We start from the raw sequence: 26,380 nt of genomic DNA, 5'->3' as shown, positions 1-26,380 counted from the left end.
ATTTTTAACATCGTCAACTCCTATCAGCATAATTCCCACTTCTGTAGAGAAGTCTGAGTTCATCCCCACATGACTATTTCAAATGCCCCATAGTGTTAGTCATGGGACAGTACTCTATGCCGTTTCCCATACCCATAAAGTTTCCACTGCTTTTGCAACTGTCTTTCTTGAGTCGGGCACTCCTTACTTCACTCAATAAAAAGAGCTCAAGCAACAGGAACTGTAAGTATATGCTGAAGTTCCTTCCTGTTCTTATGGCAGTCTAAACACAAGCACCAGCAAGACCCAGTGTTGCCATGCAAATCTCTCAGACCTCATGAAGCAGAGAGCTCCTCAAATCTGAGAAAACAAAGGTGGTAGAGAAGCTTAATTTTCCCCCACCCTGTAAAAAGCTGGGAACAATACATAGTACTAAGAGCAAGCTACATCACCCTATGATATGATCTGCAATTTGAAGTGCTGGCTCCTGCTGCTTACTTTTTAAAAACCCTGTAATTGTCTGGCTTACTTATTGGATTTTGTCTTAAAAACAAGAATCCTTTATCTTTATTTAGATAGTTTTAAGTTTGCACAGCACTTATAATTCAGAATTTAGTTTCACTGGACTGCATCTTCACCTATGTTGTATGAGTGGAAGGGCAAAGTTACTTAAATTGGTCAAGAGAGGGATGGGGAGATTTCTGCCAGTGTCCCCTTCCTCCATATCAGCCTATCTGTTCCCAATGATTCTTGATCCTTAGAAATAGTTTTTGTAGGGGCTTCATTTTGAAGGAGGAAGGCAGCAAAGATGTTTTGTGCAAGCAGAGTTGCACTCACTGTTCTTTTCACAATTCCTAATTTCATAACAGCGTATTCTTTTTGAAGCAGTATAAGCTTATCACTCTGTAACAATACTAACAAATTAATGGTTTAAACATTTGAGTGTTTCGAGCCCGTCCCTGTGGCATCGGTCCCATCGTTGTGGGACCCAGGGGGCCGGCGCAGTGGCACGCTGAAGCAGCCTGTCGGTCACTTCCGGGTTCCTGTCCTGCATCTCGACCTGTGTTATTAGTGACAGGCTGCTTCGGCGTGCCGCTGCGCCGGCCCCCTGGGTCCCACAACGATGGGACCGATGCCACAGGGACGGGCTCGAAACACTCTATAACCCCTCAAAAGAACAGCAGTCTAGCTCGCTTCCCCCGAGCCCTGCCGCCATAAGCCTCAAGGGGGCTCATTTTGCGGCATCTCCCGGTGGGAGGGTGGCACCCGCACGGGACACATATCAAATGAAAGAGGGGGCGCAGGGCTATCAGAAACAGCCGGCGGAGGGAGTCGGGAGACCACCCCACTGGGGGATCCACACCCCGAAAGTGATGAAGGTGGCGCAGATAGAGCCAACAGAGCAAACAGGACAAAATAAATAGGCTGCATTATGCAGCACAGTCTCACTGGAATCTCACTGGAATCTGACTGGCTTCTCAGTGTGGAACCCGTTCTCTCTAGTCTTCTCACTTTGAAAAAAGTAAAAAAAGAGTTTTATTTAACTTTATTTCCCCCTTTCCCTCTCTATAAATAATCTTGGTGTTTCCGGCAGTGATATTTGGGGGATTTTTGGGGACATCACAGGAAGTGCTGTGAAGTCACTTCCTGTTTCTGGCAGTGGCATTTGGGGGAAATGATGTCACAGGAAGTGATGTCACTTACTGCTTCCGGCAGGTGGTGCAGGGGAAATGATGTCACAGGAAGTGATGTCACTTCCTGTTTCCGGCAGGTGGCGTGGGGGGGGGAAAAAATGATGTCACTTCCTGTTTCCGGCGGTGGCATGACATCGCCGGAAGTGACGTCGCTTCCTGTTTCCGGCGGCGCACGCGCACACCCCAACTTTCCCCCCAAAAAGGTGTCCCTGGCTGGCCTTCAGACATTATGGCCACCCTAGTTGTCGGGGAAGAAGATAAAGGAGATTGTAAGCCACTCTGAGACTGATTCAGAGAGAAGGGTGGGGGATAAAACTACAGTCTTCTTCTTCTGCGCAACGAATCCAATATCTAGCTTTTAGGATACACTACCATTTGCTATAACTCAAAGAATTCCAAACTAAAACACCATATAGAAATTAAACTCTCCCCTCCACACAGCCTAAAAAAAGGTTCCTGCAGCCTATATCCCATTTAAAGCCCTAGCAAACAGAACAGCCTCGCAGTGCCTTCTAAAGTTCGAGAGGCTGCACACCTTCCCCTCATAGATGCCATTCTGTTTCCAATCCATTAGTAACTTTCTTCGAGGATTAGTAAAATTGAAAGGGCAACTGAGTTAAACATTAGAGATATACAGTTTGTAAATGTTGTCCGGGGGGCAGCTCTAATACCCAGCTACACTGATCAGAAAAGACCCCATTGACAACAGTTTTAGACTTTTACCACATGTTCTCAAAGTATTCTTCCAGCCAAAAAGGCTGCAGCTGTATAATTTTCAAACAGTATTTCTGATCATCATGAGCATGGCCATCCACATCAAGATACCAGTGCTTATATGCTTGTCCTCAAAAAGCCCAGCAGGAACCTATTTGCATATTAGGCCAGACCCCCTGATGTTACCATTGTTTCACAGAGGGCTTTTTTGGTAGAAAAAGTCCAACAGGAACTCATTGACATGTGACTCATGGCCACACCTCCTGATGCTAAGCCAGCTGGAACTGCGTTCCTGCTCAGAAAAGGCCCTGCTTAAATCAGAATACATGTACACAAATATTGTGGCAACTGTGCAAAGTGCAGTTTGAAAGCCTCAAATGAAAATGCTACATTAATAATAACAATAATATTTAATTTATATCCCGCCCTCCCCGCCCTAGCAGGCTCAGGGCGGCTCACAGCATAAAAACTTCAACAATCACAATACATATAATAGATCATTAATACATATTATAAATCATACATTAATATATTACTAATCAAACATTAAAACCATTTAAATTGGAGCTAAAATCTTGATGTTACACATTTTACAGCTTTTCCATGGCGACGGTATTCTTCTACAGTGGATTCCTTCTTAAGTATAGGCCAGCTGGAAAAGAGGAGTCTTGCAGGCCCTGCGGAACTGGGCAAGGCTCCGCAAGGCCCGCACCTCCTCTGGCAATTGGTTCCACCAGTGGGGGGCTACAATTGAGCTATGCTATGTCCTAGTGATCTTTTTAAAAAAGTCTTATATAAGTGGATGTCTCCTATATCTCTGTTGCCTGAGTTCCCCCCATGTATTCCTTAATTTATGTAATAAGCAACACAAAGAACAGAAAGAGAGGTAAGTGCATAGCTGTTCTTTGTGTAAGACAGATTGCTTAAGTAATTAGAACCTCAACATCTCCAAGAGTGCATAAAACTTTTTAAATATGTAAAATACCAGAGACTATCAACATCCCCCCACAAAAAACTTCATTTTTGGTTGAAGTGGGTACTATAATTGTGTTCCAAATTCCTTGGAACTGACTTTAATATGCAGACTGATATTCTTAAAAACTGAGAGAGCAGAGTCACAGCACAGACCAATTTGCCCAAAGTGAAAAATTAACCAAGCACTACATTGTTCAGTGTAATAAAGAGAGATCTGTTTGAAAGAAAGTAAAAGCCTTTTCTGCTGAACTCTTGCTAAAAGGCCGTTTCCACAGCAGCCTCTAAAGGCACTCAGAACTCTAGGGTTCTTAGTGGATGTTTTTCCCTTTTGACAACAGAAAAGGAACATGATCCACAGCATTTGCCCTCTCATACTTAGTATCCAAGTACCTGTGACTGAGGAAAAAGAAGCACTAACATACATTAACTCTCACAACTTTTCTGCGTGCAGGCTAGCAGAGTTTTTATTATTGGCATATGTGTCGATTGCTTACAGCCAGCAGCATCCCCTAGTGGAAAAACAGAATGATTACTTTACAATGCTTTACAGCAGTTAAATTACAAGTCAGTCCTCTTACGTGCTAATTAATGCAGCTAAAGTTTTCCCTAAGAAATTACTGTGGAATATTTAACATGCTTATCTATGAGGGAAAGTTAGAAAGTAAGACGGTAGGAAGGGAAAAAGAATCTTTTAATCAACTTCTTAGATAGAGAGCTATGTGGTTCTAATTATTTTAATTTAAAAAACCATGCAAATCAGCATCACAGATCACTTCTGCCATGTGCTAACACAGGTGGCTATATTTCTTTAAACCACATCACACTGTTGAGCACTACCACGCTACACACTAGACTTTAAGCAGTGAAGAGCCTTTTCTAGAAACACCTTGTGTTCCCTTGTGGCTTGGTCCTACAGAACTCCATGTTAAAACATTCTGTATGAAATTTAATGGGATGTTAGCTTACTTGAAAGTATTTATTTACTTATGTTATTTATAGTCCATAATTATCATAGGGACTCAAAGTGGATTACACACTGTGAGTCAATACAGTCAACAAAATGGGACACTCAATATACAACGCACTAGGACTGTGGAAGTCTGGAAGCAACCAGAAATCTAAAAGGACTGAAGCACAGCATAAGTATTAGCACAACATTTGCATAACATATTAAGCAATGTAAAAATTAAACAGGATGCTACTTACAAGTAAGGTATACACAGCAGTATTGACCACAGTCCCTAATCATTTATCCAAGCAAATTTGTAAACCATTTTGTACAGTGCAACCCTATTACCTCTACAGAAGTCTTATCAAGGACCCACTCTTAACCACTGTTTACAGACAGTATGGGACCTATTTTTAAAATAGATAGGATGACTGAAATCAATATTAGGAGACTTTCAGAGAAGAGAGATTATGGACACCTGGTTAAAATTCCCGCTCCTATAACAACTGCTAAAGGTAAGCGCTCCAGTGTCTGGAGAGCCAGTTTGGTGTAGTGGTTAAGTGTGCTGACTCTTATCTGGGAGAACCGGGTTTGATTCCCCACTCCTCCACTTGCACCTGCTGGAATGGCCTTGGGTCAGCCATAGCTCTGGCAGAGGTTGAAAGGGCAGCTGCTGTGAGAGCCCTCTCCAGCCCCACCCACCTCACAGGGTGTCTGTTGTGGGGGAGGAAGGTAAAGGAGATTGTGAGCCACTTTCAGAGTGGAGGGCGGGATATAAATCCAATATCATCATCATCATCTTCTTCTTTTTGCATTTGATCAGCCTTCCTAAAAAGGTAAAAGGTAGTCCCCTGTGCATGCACCAGTTGTTTCTGACTCTAGGGTGACGTCGCATCACAACATTTTCACAGCAGGTTTTTTATGGGGTAGTTTGCCATTACCATCCCCCGTCATCTACACTTTCCCCCCAGCAAGCTGGGTACTCATTTTACCGACCTCAGAAGGATGGAAGGCTGAGTCAACCTTGAGTCCGCTACCTGAACCCAGCTTTTGCTGGGATCAAACTCAGGTTGTGAGCAGAGGGGACTGCAGTACTGCAGCTTTGCCACTCTGCACCATGGGGCTGCATTCAGCCTTCCTACAAAACACTTTTTCTGTTTTAAGTGAGCAATTATTAAAAATAGTGGTGAAGCCCACTTTAAATCAGGATACAAGCCACTTGTGAGTTTCAGTTTCTCAAATGGGGATCAGTGCTCCAGAGTATGCAGACTAGGGTCTGTAGCACTAATGCCTACCCTTGATTTACACTATACAAGGCACTTCTAAATGCAGAACTTGTCTGCTGAGAGATTTCAAAATGATGGCATTCATGTTTTAATAAACATATTAACATGTTTTTAGATGTCCATAAGAACAACCCTGCTGGATCAGATCACTGGTCCACCTAGTCCAGCAGCCTGTCTCACAAAGTGGTCATTCAGTTCCTTGAGGGCCAACAACTGGGCATAGAGGCCAAAACCTTCCCCTGATGTCCTTCCTGGCTCTGGGATTCAGAGGTTTAGTGCCAATGAATGTGGAGGTCCCCTCAGACACCATGGCTGGTAGCCACTGATACACACCTATCTTCCATTATAATCTATCTAATCTTTTAAAGCTATTTATTACTGTGGCCATTGTTACATCCTCTGGCAGCAAACGCCACATTTTAATCACTCCCTGTGTAAAGAAATATTCCCTTTTGTCCAATCTGAATCTACTGCCCATCAGCTTCATGAGATGGCCTTGAGTTCCAGTATTTTGGGAGGAGAAAAATGTCTCTTTGTCAACTCTCTCCACCCCATATATAATTTTATAAACCTCTATCATGTCCCCCCTTACTTGTTTCTTTTCTAAACTGAAAAGTCCCAGATGCTTCAGCCTTGCCTAATACGGAAGGTGCTCCAACCCCCTAATCATCTTGGTTGCCCTCCTCTACTTTTTTCCAGATACGGTGACCAGAACTGCACACAGTATTCCAAATGAAGCTACACCATAGTTCTATACAGTGTTATTATAATATTGGCCATTCAGCCCTAACCAGGATAGCCCAGGCAAGCCTAATCTCATCAGATCTCAGAAGCTAAGCAGGCCCGACTCTGGCAAGTACTTGGATGGGAGACCTCCTTGGGATACCAGAGTCAAAGGCAGAGGCAGGCTTTATTCGGTTACCTCTCTGAATATCCTCCATGGCCTCAGTAGAGGTCAGTCTCCAGAGATCACCATGACTCTCCCCATAATATCGACCATTTTATTTTCAACCTTTTTCCTAATGATCCCTAATATAGTTTGCCTTTTTCACTGCTGCAGCACACTGTGTTGATAGTTTTATTGAGCTATCCACTATGACCTCGAGATCTTTTCCCCTCTCAGTCTCAGCAAGTTCATTTGCCTATACTCAAAGTTGGGATTTTTTGTCTCAATGAGCATCACTTGATACCAACACTGAACTTCATTTGCCACACTGCCATCCACTCACCCAGTTTGTGGAGATCCTCTTGGAGCTTTTCACAGTCAACCTTGGTTTTTCATCATCCTGGTTTTCATCACCCACAGAATTCAACATTATGAGTGTCGGGGTTCTCAGGCACCCCTCCCATTTAGGCACTAACCAGATCCATCCTTGCTTCACTTCAACAAAGCTGCACAATCATGTGCCTTCAAACAATGCCCTCTACATTTGAATCATTCAAAGAGCTCAAGATTACACGAGGACTACCCTTGTGATTACGCCTAGAAACATTGACAGGCTTCCAAACTTTATGGGTGAACAGAAATAAGCCCACGACTCCTTGATTCAAACCCAGCACTACACATTATAATCTACCCTCTATTGCAAGTACCTTCTGTCATATTTTAAAAGAGAACTTTCAACCAAAAAAGTAAAGCATATTTAGTAGTACACACGGGTAAATTTCCTACTTGAATACTGACCAAGTCATTCTTGTAAGAAATATGTTACTCATGTGAGGATATTTAGAGGAAAGCTTCTAGAACCTTGAGTGGATCAAGCAGCACATGACTTCACTGCAACTTTTTAGAAAGCTACTACTGCAGAATTAGAAAAGGTGAAGGCAAAATAAAGCTCCAAACCCATCAAAGGTCAGAAATGAAGGCCTTTTTCAAATTAGTCTAACTGTGAACATTTTTGAGGGGGACAGGTTCTCCTTTCTGTCAGTCACCAACCCCCTGTATGGCTGCTTGGTGCTAGTGCAGAACTTCATCAATCATATGGGGGAGAGTGGAATCAAGAGGCAAGCCTCTATCTCAACCTAGTTGTGATACAACCTATGCACAGAACCAAGAACATGGGAAAGGAAGGACACGTAATCAAATGGAGAGAGCTGAATGCACATAGCTCAGGCTGGAACCTGCTGCTGCAATCAAGATCCCCCTACCCCCAATACCTTCACTGTATATACCTATAGAATCTAGCTTGCATCCTAAGCAGCATGACCAGTCATGCAAGAGGAAGGCAACTCCTTGCTCCATCTCTCAGAAGCCTTCAGCACACACAACCTTTTGTCCAATGGGCACTTATGTCCTTCTTTACATCCCAGCCTGCTACATTCTCTCTGCAGAAGACGGTGTTACAAATGGCAGGTACCCCAGCCTGCTCTCTTGAGAATTAATCAGTCACTCCCCTTGATTGTCTCCAGCAGAAGAGGGTGGAAGACAGGTGAGGCTTAATTCAGGAAGAAGAAATCAAAAGCCCAATTCAGGTGACTGATCCAGAGTAAAGATATAACTATGATATTGATTGAGTGGTATGCTCAGTGCCCATCCCCCATTTAAGATACATTATAGCTCAATGGTTTAACATCATAAAATAAGGATTGTTTAATTCTGCAGCATGAGACTGTATCTTCATGCAATGCTTTTATATATATATATATATATATATATATATATAAATGAATTCCATTTAATTTATTTATTAGGACTCCAACGTCATGCTCTCACAAAGGTTTCTGTAAAACTATTTTAAGCAACTTTTCTATCTAGAACATACCATCACAGTCACTTGTTTTGCAGTTCTCAAAGCTGTGAATTTGTGTCCGCAGAGATAACATGCCTCCTCTTAACAGCAAGGTTTTTAAATAAACACATAGAGTTAAGGAGGAGACCTTAATCTATTGTTCTTTTGCAAATCTATGTACACAGAATCAACCCCCCTTACCTCTTAGGTGTTAAGTTTCAAGAAATTCAATGAATAGAACATTGCTTGGGGTGAACTAAATCTGGATAAGGAAAAGATGTTAAGAGCTAAGAGAGTGAGGAGGAAGGGGCAAGAAGTACAAATGAAACCAATACTTTTAAAGTGGAATACGCCAGAAGTTTTGAGATCTCTGTGAGTGTAGCCTCTTGAATGTTTAAGCAAATTCAAGAAAATATATATATGCTATATAATGTTATTGTTTTAGTTAAATAAAACAATGTAAGTGATTACTGTCAATGATTACTTTCCTTTTTCCAATACAGTACAGCAGAAAAGTTGTCCAAGTATGAATGACAACTGGAGACAGCTCACCTCTCAATTATTTCATAATTATCTATTTCAAATGGTAAATAACTTTAAAACTAGCCTCAAAAGTTATTATTCTAAAAATGAAGCTTCATTCGGGTAAGTATTAACACTGTAACAACTACCATGAGCCTTTATGTAGAAAACCATGCTTTAAATTGAGTCTTACTGACTAGACCCTGGAGGCTAAAATGCCACTTTTGCTGGGAAAGCTGTGCAAACTCTATTAGTTATACTCTCCATAAGAAGCCCCACATTTACTTCATGCCATCCAACATCCAGGTAAAGCTAAAATGTGGCCACCCAACTGAGGATACTCAGAATTTTTATGCCAAGTCTAGGACTGTCAAACCAAATATAAGTCAAATTAATGTTTTGAAAACCCTGTTCTATATTGTATATTTCAACAGAAACCTGGGATTCCATGGCAGCTAATCAGTGACAATGACAGATAAGCTTTCCGACAACTCCCCCCCCCCCCACTTCCTGTAATGAGCTGCCACAGGAAAATGGATGTCAGATATATTCTAGGCACACTTCTTGAATCTGAAGAACTGCCTCTCTGCCATAAGAAGGTCTTCTGGGAATGGCACCCTGTAAATGGCCAAGATCAACAACTACCCATACACTGTCATTCTCTGTTGCGGCCCTTATCTTGTGGAATGGCTTGGATAACCACCAACTATGTAAAACAAAATTATTTAAGAGGGTATTTCACTAAAGGTAATAGAGCCACGTTACAGCAGAACAGTTCTCAAAGATGCTTCTCAAAAAGAGAACAGGACTATAGCGCTTTGTTCAGTATGTATCAGCTGTAGATATCATCCTGCTCTCACTACACCATTTTCCAGTTATGTAATACCACATTCTGCATTGTTTAGCATGTCTAATGCTTTATTTCAGACTTCTGCAATCCTAGTACTATTACAATGATTATTAAGTGTTTAATCCTATTGATTCCATTGACTTACATTGTGCAGTCCACCTTGAATCTCAGTGAGAAAGACGGACTACAAAGTAAATAATTTTTAAAAAATTTGGGCCAGCAGTCATGTCTAGTAGGCCTGGCCACCACTAAGCGTGTGTGCCTTATGCTTTCCCCTATTTCAGCATTGTTTGCAATGCACAGGGTTCTGTGGCATGAAAGAATAGCCTCAAGTCAGCAGCTTGTGCTAACAGACTCCACTCAAAGATATAGCCAACTTCTGCTAGTGAACTAAAAGCTGCAAACAAAGAAAGCTTTATAAAACTGCATGTTCTTGAAAGCAAATGAATCACAAGGCACGCAAGCAGCATGCAAGTGCATATTCAGAGCCACAATGAACTCAGATTGCTGGGCTCATACTAGTGACAAAGCAAAAAAAAAAATCAACACAGATCACTTAGAAATCCTTATTTGAAGACTCTCCACATCTGATCTAATGAGCTTTTGCATCATCTTTCTAACAATTAGCCTAGCCATTCATGAACACAGGCCTTTGTTGTGTCCCTGATTCAAAACACAAGCACTACTGAAAAAACACAATGATGTAGTCACACTTAAAGTTCAAACCTAAAATGACATTTAGTCCAAAAGGCACTTATAGCCTTATCTGTCCTAGGATAAACTTATACAGTTGTGTCCTGATCCCAATACTAGCCAGCAGGCTAAACAACTGCCTACCATTTACAGATTTCTCAAGTGGGGGGAGGGGGATGTAGAGAGAGAGAACTGATATTCCAGTCACTTTCACTGCTGGCAGCAAGTTACAGAAATAATTTCCTGTAGCAAAAGAAGGACAAAAGAAAATTAAGTGACAGGTATCTTTCATTATACACCTGCCACTGATAGAGATTCTTAGTATTCATGAGGACTAGGAAATTTTGAAGAATCAATACCAACATACATCTCTTCTCAGGAACAATGAAGAGCCCATCAACTCTTCACTTCTGCATTACAACACGGAGGCAAGGTTTGCACTGCAGAAGAAAGCTGCCACAGGAAAACAGCTACCTGAGCCTTTGAAAATAAAGAAGCAGGGAAAATACATGGGCCTGTAAGGGAGAAAACAGGAAGATGTAGACTGACGGGAGAAAGCTGTACTTCAATTAGAGCAACAGGAATTTAGAATTACATGAGCAAGGCATGAGATCATTGCAGTTTTTCCATCTGCAGGTTGGCCTCTTGCGGGTAACCACTGGTACAGGATGGGCTATAAGTTTCCATCCAATGTTCAATATTAGCAGCACTCACTGATAGAGGAGCTGATGCTCTGTACCTCTAACACACCAAAGAAGCATTAGAAAACAAGACAATTACAAGTTGTGGGGTAGAATACATTACAGATCGAGCTCTGTGAATCAATGTGATTTTAAAAGTTGTCAAAATAATGCTCCTATTATTACCTTCTCAGAATGGTGTGTCCATCCTGAAAGAGCAGGCCAGGCGTAATGTTAAAGTGCTAAAAGCCAAGTGAGACTTACTAAAGCTAACTGAACAACTCTATTCTTAGAGAGGAAACTGTGGGTTCCATCTTTCCCACATCTTCAGAAGACACCAGTATCAAAAGCTAGTTTGAATTAATTTTTGCCGGTCTGGCTGTTAGAAAAGCCACCCTCACCATTATAGTTATTTATTGTGTTACAAATATAACTGCAAGGAGCCTGTCCTATGGAGTAGGTATCTATATATGTGCATAAAAACCCACAAACCATGAAATTTCTAAAGCAGACATTGCTGATACAAATAAAGCTATGCGTTGTGGTTTACTAGTGCTGCCAGAAAGAAACCTCAAGGGCTTTGTAATGCAGTTGGCTGCAAATTTATCTAAAAGAAAATGCTTCCACAGTCCATATCAATATTTGTGTCTTAAGTGAAGTGAAACACTGCACGACAATGAAATCGAGGCAAATTTCACTGAACAGAGAAATTACACACTGAAAGTCTAAGGCAACTCCTTGCTAACTTCTGAAATATCTTCACACCTGGATTTCATGGAGTAGTCACCTTTCTCTACTTAAACTCAGACAAAGCTGCCTTATACTAAATCAGATGACTGATCCATCAAAGTCAGTACTGTCTACTCAGAATACCAGCAGCTATCCAAGGACTTAATCAGAGGTCTTTCACATCATCTACTGCCTGGTCCTTTTGATGCCAGTGACTGAACCTGGGATATTGTGCATGCAAAGTGAAGGGTCTCCCACTGAACTACAGCCACTCTTATTTTCAAATCTTACACAGCTAGATGTACTAATGACCTGGTCTTTCATTTGGACCAGAAGAGAATCTGGGGAGGGTGAACGCTTGCCATGGACAGACTGCTACCTAGACTGACAAACAAGAGCTGTAGAATTCTTCAGGGACTAGAAACCAACAAAATAATCCACACCAAAAATTATAGTAACCAAATAGCTAATGATTTGGAGTGCTGGAGAGACCGTAATAGAATGGCTGGCAGTTCTTTCAAAGCCTTGGTTATCTCTGGAATGGGAAAGCAAGCTGAATAATAGATAGAATTAGTCCTAGGCAGCCTTTTCCTCTGAATAGCCACCTTGAATTTTGAGGAAAGACAGGATACAAATGTTTTAATAAGTAGGCTGGTTATCACCCTGGCTTACTGAAGAGCTTGGGGCAATGGAACAGCAGCAACAACAACAATTAGAGTAAGGCAGCCAAAAAACCCCATACCCCTCAATATGAATCCAGCTGGATACCATCAAAAGATTATTTTAAGGCTTACAGTACAGTGCAGATGCCAGCAACAAAAACAGTACTTCACCACCACTGCATCTGTGCAAAGACATTCAGCAGACCATTCTGAAGATCTGTTAAAATGAGGCACACAAAATGAGGTGGAGTTTTTGATGGCTTATTAGGGCTGACTTTTATGGAGCACCTTACAAATTATTCATTACAGAATGTATGCCACGCTGATTTCAGACAAGATCCCTATTGTCTTCCGGGCTTTCAGTGCCTGGTCATAATAGATGGGTAGAACAAACTTCAGACTAAGGATATGGAAAGGATTCCTGGAGTAGTGAGGCCTTTTTTTCTGGTATGTTCAGCTCTACCCTTCCCAGCTGGTTAAAGCTATCAGAGAGACTTGCTGGTTGGCTAGGAGAGATAATAAGTGCTTATCAAATTATTGAGGGAAAGGGGCACAAGCATGTTGGACAAAGTTGTAGTGAATGCCACTGCTGAAAGAGCTTTCAGCTGAAACTTACAACCAGTCTCAAGTATTACACTGTTGGACAAAGGGATGAACAGATGACAGAAACTGCCTTGAATACCCTGATAGATAACCTATGCTGGGAAATGGACAAGAGCATTGCTATTAGTCCATCTGGAATTCTCATCAGTATTCTCTATTAGTCATTGTATCCTCCTGCTGTACCTGGCCAAGTTAGATTTGAGTGGTTCCATTCCTTTCTGAAGGGCTGGTTTGAAAAAACTGTGATGGTGAACTGTTGCCCCAACAAATGAGGCAGAGAAGAACTTTCAATGAAAAGCCATATAAAAACTTAAGAGCACCCTTTTGGTCTAAGAGATGCTAAATGGGTTTTATTATATCACTGAAACTCTTTATTATCTACACGAAACCAAAAGCAAAGGCTGTCTGAAGATTTTGGCTTCTCCCAGACCCTTTCAGCGATCCAGAGAAACCCAGGCCACTGACCACTTGAGAGCCCTAGTCATAATAATAATAATAAAATGGCAATACATGAACACAGAATAAAACAGCAAAAAGAAATAAGACAAGTTGCAGAACTTATAAAGTGCCAAAAACACCCCAAACCTGCCTAAATGTGAGGTTCCCCGCAAGCTTGAGGCCCAGGTCAAACAAGTCTGGCCTGACCCCATCCCGGCCCTGGCTTTACCCCTATGCAAATGACTCCTAGCTTTCTCTTTCACACATTTCTGTCTCATCCTAGAGAGGCAGTGAAAGTTCTGAACTGTGTCTGAAATCAACAAACTACCAGAGGTGCTGGGAGAAGAAATATCACTGTCATCAGACACCACTGCACTTTTCTGAGAACCAGATCTGTGACTTGAGCATACACGTGGAGGCACTGCAGCTCCTGGATGGCCGTGGTGTCTGTAGCCAGGAATGTCTTTTACCTGTTCCGGCTGACATGTCAGCTGCAGCCTTTCCTAGGCAGAAGAGAGAAGATGACTGCTACATTTGCTTTGGTCAGCGAAATCCAGAGTACACTGTATATGATATTCTCCCCAGGCTGATTTATAATCTGGGTCCGATGTGCGTATGTCTTCCTGGGCACCTGTGTCAATGTCAGATTTAGAGACAGCCTTTGTGATTGCCTTCCATATACCCTGTTTGTCAGCATTCTGCAGACAGGTAACGATTGTTCTACTCAGAAGGGCTTTGGAAGCTTGAGTTTCTAGTGCTTATGTACTGGGTTGCTGGCTGTTTCTTTCAAAATGGAGTTAAGCTGCGAGTCTCTTTTTGTTCTATTATAATATTTTTAATATTATTATATACTGCTCACAAAGTAGAATTTTTGCTCACATGATTCAACACCTTAAAGGGAACATCGCTGCAGATCCTTACGGAAAAACAGTAGAAATAAACTGATCTCATATATGGCAGGGTACCAAAGACAACAAAATGCCAAGACCAACTAGGCTATAAAAGTTAACATTCTTCAAGGAAATAACTGAGTTGCTTGCTACTAAAAGGTACATGTGACACTTAAGCTAAATGTCAACAACCTGCCATTATTTCATAATGAAATAAACTGACAAGTTACCATTTGAACATATGCACAAAGAAGATTGGTGGAGTTATGTATAGTTACCTCCCTGATTCCACATAACTATGAGGAAACATCTAACAAAATATCTCCTACAATAATCTGACATGCAGGACTTTAGACCTAAAACATGGAGCAGTAAACTGACTAACGAGACCAAAAATAGTCCTTGAACGATACGTCATTATGAGATTGGAGATCATGTTCATAAAACAGATCAAGCTAGGCAGCAACTCATTCTGGCCCTTAAGAATGTATAACTATGCATAATCTAGTATTCGGGGTTTGTGCATTCTTAACAGTTTGAAGCATTTAGCCAAAAGGTGAAGGGCCACATTTACAACAGAAAGAGATCACTGATGAAAGATTTTATGTAGCTTAATGAGCAACACTGGAGAAACTGAGCACAAATGTGAAGTTGTTGGGAAATAAGCAATGCAGACAAAATACGCCTGAAGGGTACAAGGTGTGACAGAAAATTAACCAGCAGCTAGAACTTCAGTCAAGTTAGAGCATAACTATGTTCTTTCTTGCGCAAAATCAAGTGTCCCTGTATAGTATTGTGTAATATTTTCTTCACATCAGTTTAACAGAAATAAATGCTAACCTCTTTGTAATATGTCTTTCCCTCCTCCTACTTTTGGCTGACATAAATGTGTCAGCCTAATGCATCTGATGAAGTAAGATCTGACTCACAAAAGCTTGTGCTGGAATAAATTATTAAACTGCCACTGGACTTATTTTGTACTCTGTTTCAGTAACAAGCCCTGTTTCACATTCTTTGGGGAAGAGAGCTGATCTTGATATCACAGTTCCACAGACAGGAGGAGAACAGTGAACTCAGAGCACTGGCTAAATTCCTCTGACTGGTAGAAACTTTCCAAGTGATGCTTGGTAAACTAGAGAAGGGTAAGACTTTAAATGTAACTAGCTTATATGAAATTCTCAAAGTGGTAAGCAAATCACCTTTGTGAAATCTTGTAATGCTGGAGAATACCTCCTAGCTACTGTCTTCCTGAACAGTGCTGCTATTACCAGACAGTAAGAAGCTACATGTTGAGGCAACCCTGCTTCTTCTCTATCAGAGTATGGAGACTCAGTAGCTGGCATCAACAGAATTTCCATGAACTGCATTCCCATACCCAGTGACCAGCAGCAGAAGGAAACTTAAGGGAATAAAGAAGCCTGCCTGCCCTGAACCTCCACTATTCCTACAGCAATTCAGTAGAGACAACCTTTCCCTGAAAACTTGTAAAAACCCCGAGCATTTTATAAGTATATTAGATCATTCTATTTTCACTGGCTAAAACAGCATATATTGGGAAGATTTCAGTGTGATATATTGATATTTTAATGAAATCTAGCTGGCCTTAAAGTTACCCACTGAGCCCCAAAGATGCAGCAAACAAAAAAAGAAGTCAGTACAGCCCCTGGCATGTGCATCACGGGTTTAACAATCATCTAGGGGTGGCTTCAGTAATATCAGCATATTATCTGACCCTTTAATATCTCTATGAGAGTCCCAATGATAAACTCTGAGCCAATTGATCAGTAGAAGCCACAAGTCCGCAGGAGCTTTTCACACCTCCACAATGTAAATAGAACCTGCAAAACTCAGGTTTTATGAAATATAGTATTTCAGAAGATACAGAACACTCCTCATACACACACACACACACGTATGCATATGTATATCTATTTACACTCCCTCTACTTGTTCTAATGTAAAATAGGTAGTTACAGTTGTTGACTTTACCACAATCTCCCATTTTGGAGGCCTTGAGAAACAGGCTTGCTTGACATTCACATATAAACTAGCTCTGCTAAATTTCCCTTTCTGAAAGAGGCACAGAATTGTTCCTCCTCTACCAAAGGTATGCAAAAGTGCTAGTCCCCAACAGGCCCATTACCAAAAGCAGCTTCTGTAGAAACAGCTACATTGGAGACTCATTATCTTGGTTATGTACTAAGTACCAAATTATAGCAATTGCCATGCATTTCATCTTCAAAGTGGTTCATAAGCCTTCAAATCTGCAACACTCACAGCAAGAATCCTTTCCTTTCTTTCAAGCTCCTTTGATCCAATGACCTTGAGCAGTGAATGAGGAGTGCTTATTTCTTTAAGGTGGAGAGATCTCTGGCCACTGCCAATACAGTCCTTGGATCTCTATCCACCAACAAACAGGGGACTACATTATCTGCTGTTACAGTAGAAGGAAATTTAGTTAAACTAGGGGGAATCCATAAATTGTAGTAATAGTTATAGTGAGGGCATTCCAATATCATGTGTGATAGGGAGGCAATCTTTTTCAGGTCACATTGACAAAGCCCATCTGAACAAAGCAGATTATGGTATCTTCCATATAAGACTACCAAAGGGGCAGTGTTCAAACATGTGAGCAAGTAATGAGGAACTGTTAAGTATCTGGCATGGTAGGAGATAGAAGGATGCTGAAGAACTGGGAGAAACACACTCTCCAGGCACATATAGCTGAGCTGAAGTGGTTTATCATTTCTTAGTAATTAGTAGGGATTTGCTTTTTCCAAGTCTCAATAAATCATCATTTGCTAGACCAAACCTGGGTAATTTCTTATCTGTTTCTTGCATCCAGTGAGAGTAAAACTGATGTTGACTGAGCTCGTAAAGTAAGCTATCCTTCTTCGTTGGAAAAAATAACTTTTAACCTATGTTTGAATGCATGGAGCCATGCTCTGGCTTCAATAGACCCCTGGCCCAATTCTAATCCTAAAGTTACCCTAGCTACACATCTCGTGAGTCCCCGTAATGTGTCACAAAAAGTGGAAGAGGCTAATCTAAATTCTCACTGACTCAAAGGATCCATATAGAGGCTCCATATAGGAGCTGTGGGATAATTTTTATATTAAATACATGCAATCCCCCTGGAATGTATATGCCTCCCTTGGAGAAGAAAAAGTGTTCTAAATTTGAAGTGGGGTTGCCAGTTGAGATTAGATTCAAAGACCACACCCAGATACAGGAATGTGGAGACTTGTTCTAATTGAACATAGAGCCCCATGGCACAGAGTGTTAAAGCTGCAGTACTGCAGTCCTAAGCTCTGCTCACAACCTGAGTTCAATCTCCAGTGGAAGCTGGGTTTTCAAGTAGCCGGCTCGAGGTTGACTCAGCCTTCCATCCTTCCGAGGTCAGTAAAATGAGTACCCAGCTTGCTGGGAGGAATAGACGACTGGGGAAGACAATGGCAAACCACCCCGCAAAAAGTCTGCCATGAAAATGTTGTGAAAGCAACGTCACCCCAGAGTCGGAAACGACTGGTACTTCCCTTCCTTCCCTTTTTTCTAATTGAACATCATCAATTTTATAGATCAGAGGTAGTTTTCTTAGCTTTAGAAAAGACCATAACCTTTGATTTTAAATAAATGATCTTCAGATCAGCAGTATTTTGAGAAATGGCCAAGCAGACTTCACAATCCAACCTGTATCTAGGATGTAAGGGTAGAGTCATCTGCACAAAGGAGTACGGTTAGTACCTTTGAAGATAAGTATGGAGGATGGAATTCTGCTGAAAAGCCAGCAACTGATAGATTATTCAAATGCAGATTGATGAGTAATGGTGCTTTACTCCTCTATCCAGGCAAAAAACACTCAGTGAGCTCTCTATTTTCTCCACTGAAAATTTGAAGAGAAAAGGGTTTTTATTAGCCACAGCAATCTTTTATCAACTGAGGTACGTTCCAGTTTCCCCACAGTCTACTGTTAAGTATGGTGCCAAAAGCTCCTTTTGAGGTCTATAAATGTGACATGCAATTTACCTCTAGGTGGAGAGGTGTATTTTTCAACTACATGGGTTAGAATCAAACAATGAACTTTCAGGTGCTACAGCCAATTTGCTCCCACCCAAGAACATTATTAGAGGTTATCCATTCCTCTAATTTGAGGTGTAAGTATGAGGTATCCACTTCACAGCAAGAATCTTTATTATACATGTGGGGAAACAATAACAGAAATATGTACCACCCAGCAACAGTAAATGCTACTAACCCAAGTGTGTTTTGTACGTAATACATTCAAGTATTTGCACGTACTCAGTTGTCTATGAAATACACAACTCTCTATACACCAACATTTCAAGAAAACCAAGCAAGACAAATTGTCCAGCAATTCATCCCCCCTCATTTGCTATTTAAAAGGATTCAAGTTTGAGAAATCATCCTATTGTACCAACGTTATCTGTCTTCTAATACGCTGCGAGTTTTCACTAGGGATGGGCATGAAATGCAAAATGGTGGTTTGTTGGTTTGCCCAATTTGGTGGCTCAGTTGATTTTTTTTTAATTTTCTGAATGAACTGTGGTTCGTTGTTTCTTTTGGTTCAGGAGGGCTAGAAAGCACTGGTGCGCTGCAGAAAAGCCTGGCATGATGATGCCACCCAGAAGTGATGCTATTACACTAGGTATATTTGCCAGGGTGATGTGCCTGGTGCAGTAGCAGCACTTCTGGGTGATGTCATAATGCTGGGCATATGGCGATGCACAAGGAGGATCCCTCGCCAATAACGACACACAAACTGCCAAAAAAAAGCCATTTTGTTTTGCGAATCATGCTTAGTGCAAGTACTCAAACCGATTCTGAACAAACCAACAATCAGCTATTTTAGGCACGAATCAGAATTCGTGCTTCGATTCGCGCCCATCCCTAGTTTTCACCCAAATAGCAGCTTATCAATAGCATGAAGATTTATCAACATTAAAGGGAGGGTAAGGTCCAAGGCTACATTCTACAAAGCACATGATACAGCAATTTTTCTGAAACTAAGGAGAACTGTTAAGCACCTAGTTGGGAGCTCCAAGTCTGCCGCTTTGAGTTCCATGACAGAAGAAGGTTAGCAGATATAATGAATAGTCCTGACCTGGATAGGCCAAGCTAGCCCAGTCTTGTCAATCTCAGAAGTTAAGCAGGGTTGGTCCCGGCTAGTATTTGGAAGAGAGACCACCAAGGAATACCAGGATCACTACACAGAGACAGGCAATGGCAAACCACCTCTAAATGTCTCTTGCCTTGAAAAACCTAAGTCAGCTGTGACTTGACAGCAACAACAAAAATTGTAGTGTTAAGTAGCAGATAATCATGTCAGTGAAAATTCCTTTTGAGGGCAGACACTTAGCTCAAAACTCATCCAGAGTCAGTACTGCTTGAAGTGAGAACCTCAAGAACAGAGAATGGGATCTGTTAATTACAACTAACCGGCCCTGCCTAAGGTAAGGAACCTAAGTAACCTGACCTAGCCTAGTGAGCTTAGGCCTCAAAGCCCTCTTCAGGTGCAGAAGGGAACAGAAGAGTGCAATATGAACATTTAAACTTTTTGTAAAAAAATATATAAACAACTGGAAGGCACAAAAAAGCTTCTGATAAGGCCTACTATCAAATTAGGAATCTGGCTTCCTCCTTTGTATGGCCAACAGAACTGCACCCTGTTGGCTGCACCTTCTCCAGGTCACATCATTAACTTTAAAAAGCCTGAGTTGAAAACTTCATAATTCCTCACCTCTAATTTCAGATTCAGTCATCCACAGCCCTGGCCTTGATTCTTTCTCCCTTTCTACAGTGGCCTGGGACAGGGATGAAAAGCCATTAAACAAGTTTATCACCAGAGCAAAGGGCCTTCTAGTTGTTCTAAGCTCATCACTGGATTGCCCAGGGAATTAAAAAAGGTTTTGCCTTCAATTGCTTGCACCAAGTGGAAAAGACAAAAACGCTCTTCAGAAGGTTCCATCTTAAAAAGAAAATGTGGGTGTATGAATGTGTACTGCAATCTAAAATAAGAATCCTCTTGGGAGGAGCAGAACAAGATACGTGAAGTCAAAGAAGCAGTGTGAACACCAGTAAGAGAGGAGCAACAAAAAGAAGGGAAGTGGTTCAGGAAAGCAAGTAGGGGGCGGGATGTGGAATTCTCTTGCCAGGTTATATGATTTTCTGGTTCTCAAAATGCATTCAAAGCTTGGATTCCTGCCTGGCAAAATTAAAAATGTTTAAATGTAAAAGCACTGCGTGTACAGTATTTGTTACTATATGTTCCCTTCCAAATTCTAGTTCTAACCTCTAGGGCATTAGCTTTAGTCGAGATGAACCAGGTTGAAGGGCCAATTCCAGCAGAGCCAGAATTTCCCTGAGGTGATGTTATAACTTACTTCTGCAGATGTAAATATAATAGCTTGTATTCTAAGAATATTTTATGCTGATGGAAGCGGCCTTTAGTCGGAAGACTTCAGGATGATTTTTTGCTGATTCCATCCCACTACACCCCCCCACTTTGCTTGTCACATTCATTCTCCATTTTTCTAGGTGTACACTCTAAAATGTAACATGTGAGGGGGATCTCATTCACCTGGGAGGAACGAAGGGGGAGGTACCTTATTATCCTGGTGCTCCAATACTTATATTTAACTGGCTTTCACTTCACTGTGTTAACAACTCAGAAAGGATTACATACAAAGACCAAGAGACAAAAGCAGTTGCTATCCTGAGATCCTGTAAAAACCTCCACTTCTGACAGGTCGTCTTAGAACTTCTCCACCCTTTGATAACTTTCAGGTTTCCCTTTTAAAGCAAGCTTAGGCTGTTAGGCTTTACTAAACATAAAGCAAACGCTTAGTTGCTGCCTCAAGGATGGTATCTTGACCTATATGTAGCAGCAACAGTAGCTATCTCTGTGTGACATGTTAAAACTAAGTACATATAAGGGCAGACTGAGGGAAGTCTTATCTGGCTAAATTACCGTACATTAAGGCTAAGGGAAAACACAATTAAGTGTATACTTCATTAAAGACTAATTATTCACAGCCTACAAAACCAGATTAATGCAACCCTCTTAGTGACATCTTTACACCAATCCCAGGCAGCAAGATGCAAAGAAATACTCTTAGTGATTACTTCTGCCTTCTGCTCAAGAACAGAATTTGTCCAACAAGACCTGTTTAAGCCAGCTTTAGGGGAACAAATTAAACAAGAGATGATGTGACCAAATTATCAGAACTGTGCAACTACCGTAAGTGTTTAAGTTTTTATCTTCCCACAGCCTTCAGGATGTGAACTTTAGATAAATATTTCAGACTTATCCCCAATAATAAGATATGTTGAGAATACATCCTTTTTACATACACAGCAACAAAAGGTAGCAAATCCCAGAGGAAAAAGAGAATACCAATAAAGTCCTTGATAAGCTGTGCACCTACATTATTTCAAATCCAGGGTCTCCTACATCCCTCTCACCCAGTAATATTCATAATTATCTAGGGAATTCACTCAGTAATATTCAAAATTACATTACAGGGAATTCTAGAGATGCTCAAAAGTTTATAAAAGGTTTCTTCAATGAAAAGATCAGTCATAGTGAGCAAGTGTCCCTAAACCTTTCCCATCAATTCTCACCTTCCCCTCTAATCCACAGCCATGATCACAAGTTTTTAATATTTCTGGGTATGTTCTCATTTCATGCACGAAGAGCAGAGCTAATGGGGTTAGCCTAGCATTCCATATAAATTCAGGGAATCCCCTAAAAAAATGTAATAGGTTCCTTGAGTGGAGGTTTTCAAACTGCTACTGTAATGCAAGAAATTTGCCATACCTTTCTACAGCACTAGTCATCACCCTAGGGATAATTACACAGTTCACTATCATCAGATATTTCCTGTTAGCCTACACTCCCCCCAGCCTGGTTGAGCTTTCTATGAAAACCATAAATGACAGTGGACTGCCTCCCAATAGCAATGAAGGAGAAACTGTGTCTGATTTTGGGAGGCAATTTTGCTGAGTTGTCAACATACTGCTGCAAAGAGACCTATTAGGAGATCATTTAAAAAATACTGACAGAAGAAGCTGATAAAGCTTTTTGATTTTTTCCAAATAGCACTGCATTTCTTATAGACCTACCCAAAATCTCCCAGCTAGAGATGCTGACACTCTCCCCAAGAGATGCCACTGTCTCTCATACACACGGCATTCACTTCTGCCCTCAGTCCTGCCAGTAAAGCTCAATAGATCATTGATTTAAGAAGAACAAAGCTGGCATGTTGATGCCTCTTAAGAATGCCAAAGAGGAATAAAGATGAATAACAGCCACAAGAGCGCTCGAAGGAGTTCTAGAACGGGCATCATCCAAGAAGACTGACAAGAACTACACTGCCTGATGTGCTATTTCAGTGGAGATTTATGCATAAACAACAATGGTAAACCTTTACCATGCCAATAAAGCAGCACTCAGACACCACATGAAATCTGCCTTATATTAAATCAGACCATTGGTCTATCAAGGTCAGTGTTGTCTAAACAGACTGGCAATGGATCTCCAAGGTCTCAGGGTGATACCTTTCAGCCTGACTGTTTTAATGGGCGATGCCAAGGACTGAGCCTAGGATTTTTCTGCATGCGAAGCAGAAGCTCTACCACTGAGCCATGGCTCCTCCCCAGGACAAGAGGCAAGACACATCAACAGACCATAACAGAGCTAGGAAAGCATAGGAGGAAGATGAGCAGAGACATCACTTCATGCTGCAGCAGGGATATGTGTATATGTGTACAAAGGTGAGAGAGGAAACATAGCACAAGAGTCTGAAGTCTACACTTGGATATATTTAAATACATTTTAAAAACATTACAATTTGCACTAAAATGTCAAATTGCTACAAAGATTCTTAAAATGTATGACTTTCTTTACATTCTTTGTTTCTTTCCTCCAAGGAGACTGTGTAACATATACGGCTATCTTCTGTTTTCTATCCTCCTTGGGGAAAAGAAATCTAAAGAATGTAAAGAAAACTGCATATTTTAAAAACATTTTTGCAATCTGACATTGTAGTACACAAGCCCATTCAGTTGCTTATAGAAATGGTTACCGAGTGTGTAAGAAACAGCACGTCAGTCACAGATAAGGTGTTTCCAAAGAAACAGCCTCATGTCAGAATTCTAGATCAGCAGCTGTATTTATATATTCAAAGCAAAAAAAATAAACAGCCCAAGAGGCCTTTGACATTTCCAAGAACCAGAGCTCATTTGTGGCCAAAAGTATGTTGTAATCACTTAAGTAGATATTAATCTGAAGTAAATAGCAATCGGAAGTAATGCAATGAGGGCCACTGCTTCAAGATGACTTAACCTTTAGTTTGACAGTTATCAGCCACAACAGTTAAACTGTAACTCCAAGCCCAGGAACAGTACACCTGCGAGTGTCAGATGCTTAGGACTGTCAAAGAGGCAATCTGTTATCTTCATGCCTTGCTTATGTACTCTTCCAGAGGCAATACTGGATTAGATGGGAGAGCCCTTGCGGCAGAGCAGTTAAGACTGTCAAGACTAGACCCAGGTTCAAGTACCCATTCAGGCCACTGAAGCTCACAGGGCTATCTCAAGCCAAACATTCTGTCAGCCTATTCTGCCTTGCAGAGTGACTGGGAGGGGAAAAAGGAAAACAATGCATGCCTCTGTGAGCTATAGAATAGTAGGGAGGAATCCCCTCCCCCATTAAATTGGACTGATCTAGGAAGAGGAGTCTGTATACTCAATTTGGTGAAAAGTGTGAGGACTCTTATCTGAGAGAACTGGGTTTGATTCCCCACTCCACCTGCTGGAATGCCCTCGGGTCAGCCACAACTGTCGTAGAGTTGTCCTTGAAAGGGCAGCTGCTGTAAGAGCTCTCTCAGCCCCACCTACCTCACAAGGTGTCTGCTGCGGCCGGGGGAATAAGTAAAGGAGATTAAGACCATTCTGAGATTCAGCGTATAGGGCGGGATATAAATCCAATATCATCATCTTCTTAGTACACTGTAGCTATTAAGACTGCTGAATGAAAACCAGACAGACCAAATCCTCACTCTGCCACGAAACTCGGCGTAGCCTCAGCAAGTCATTGTTTAACCTGCCACACAGGCTTGCTGAAGGACAAAAAATCAGAGATAACCATTTATATATCACACCCCTGGTATGACACCAAGCACCTTGGAGGAAAAACGAGATTGTGTACAAAGAAAGGCACACGGTAAACACTTATCTCCTTCACACCCCCAATTACTGTTGAAAAAATGGGATACAGATCCGGATGGACCTTTGTACAATCCAGCAGAGCCATTCCTGTTCTCCCAAGCGCGGATGGCGACTGTCTCCCTCCACCTTTTCCAGGGGTACCATTTCAGAGGAGCAGGAGGACGCCTCCCCACTTCCATTACAGCCTCCGCTTGGCTGCCACACCCATTTGCTTCCAATACCGGCGGCAGCCCACTCCAAGCAGTCTTCCTCCCTCCCTTCCTTCCCCTACCATCCTGCCCACAGCTTTCTCTCCCTGCCTCCCTCTTCCTCCCCCCCTCCTTCAGTCCGCCTCCCCGCTTACCGTGCTGGGTGAAGATATTGAAGCCGCTCTCGGCGCCCCGGGGGGCTGCCGCCTCTCGCCTCCGGCCGGCGGGCCTGGCTGCGCTGCTGCTCCCACGAAGCCCTCTCGGCTGGGAAGGAGGCGGCTGCTGCTGCTGAGGCGGCGGCTGCTGGGGCGCGGCGGCGCCCGGCTCTCCGACACGGCCCACCTGCTGGCCCATCCCCGGTCTCCTCCCGTCCCGGGCCCCCGCCAGCGCCCCCGGCCTCCTGCTTTCCTTCTCGCTCACATGCCGCCGCGTCCGCCGCTTGTCGCGCCGCGCCCGACGAAGCCCGGCTCCCCACAGGGCTGCCCTGCCTCCTTCTGCCACCGCCTACGCCGCCGCCGCCGCACCGCTCCGGCCAGGCCCTCACGGGCTCGCCCCCTCAGTCCCCGCCATTTTAACCACAAAGCTCCGGGCAGGGGACAGAGCGGCTCCTCTCGCCCACCTCCGGTCCTCCCAAGGCGGCCGTTGCTCCTCCGCCCACCCTGGCCCCGCCCCTGTAGCGAGCTGGCTCCCCTCCCCCCGCTGTGAGGCGTCTATGAAGGGAGGGGGGGGGATCTATTTTTTCAATTTGCGAAGTAAGTACCGTCTACAGCAGTTAAAACATCTTTTCAAGGGTGGGCTGTCCTGTATAAAACAGCCAGTGGGTCTTATTATTAATAAGAAATCTTCAATCACGCGTAGGATCAAACCTCCCAATAAATGCTGGTGTGGTGATTATTCACTCAGATGTACTGTAGGAAACATTTAATTGCTATTATGAACAGTAAATGTCTACTCAGATGTAAGGTTTAAAAAAAATAAAACACTCAGAGGTAGAATTTTTTTTTAAACCCCAATATGTTAGTTACTATGAATATACACTCTGATGTCAGAGAAAATCAAATTTAATTATATTATTTTTAGTGGTAGCAATCGTAAATATTTACGCCTCTGTAGAATAAAAAAAAATACACTTATTTATTACTAAAAGTATTCCCTCAGAATTAGAGGGTTTAATAATCATTTGAAATGGTTGTTAATATATGTTCCCTTAGGTGTAGAGATTGTGAACTCTTAAAAGGAAACCTTTTTTTAAAATGATGCTCTCCTTTGTTTAAAAAGGGTCTTTTATGTAGGACTTTAAAAGCCTTTAATAATAATGCAAACCTAAAACAAAGATTAAGCTGCTTCTGTTTGTGTAGGCATGCAGGGTTTTGAAAAATGAAACAGCAGGTAGCTTGCTGCTGCTGCTGTCCAGATTTCCTTTTAAGGCTTATTTGAAGCTTCATTGAAGAAGGTGGGATTCTACAGACAGTTTTCTGAGAGGAAGCCTGATTAAACAAAATGGTGCTTACTACTGAGTAGACCTTTGCAAGCTTAACCCCTGCATGCATT

At 42.0% G+C, this 26,380-nt stretch overlaps 1 protein-coding gene across 1 annotated transcript in view; it reads right to left on the bottom strand.

Annotated features, from left to right (window-relative positions):
- Positions 1-25,445, bottom strand: part of ABL2 (ABL proto-oncogene 2, non-receptor tyrosine kinase) — a 55,407-nt gene extending 29,962 nt beyond the window's left edge. The window contains exon 1 of the mRNA XM_060232498.1: positions 24,985-25,445. Coding sequence (XP_060088481.1) covers positions 24,985-25,183 — 199 coding nt within the window. The 5' untranslated portion in view covers positions 25,184-25,445. The remainder of the gene's footprint in view (positions 1-24,984) is intronic.
- Between the last annotated feature and the right edge of the window lie 935 nt (positions 25,446-26,380).

Source organism: Heteronotia binoei, chromosome 2, assembly GCF_032191835.1.
Source record: "Heteronotia binoei isolate CCM8104 ecotype False Entrance Well chromosome 2, APGP_CSIRO_Hbin_v1, whole genome shotgun sequence".
Lineage (NCBI taxonomy): Eukaryota > Metazoa > Chordata > Lepidosauria > Squamata > Gekkonidae > Heteronotia > Heteronotia binoei.
Note: the sequence above shows the minus strand (reverse complement) of the source record. Positions and strands in the feature narration are given on the sequence as shown.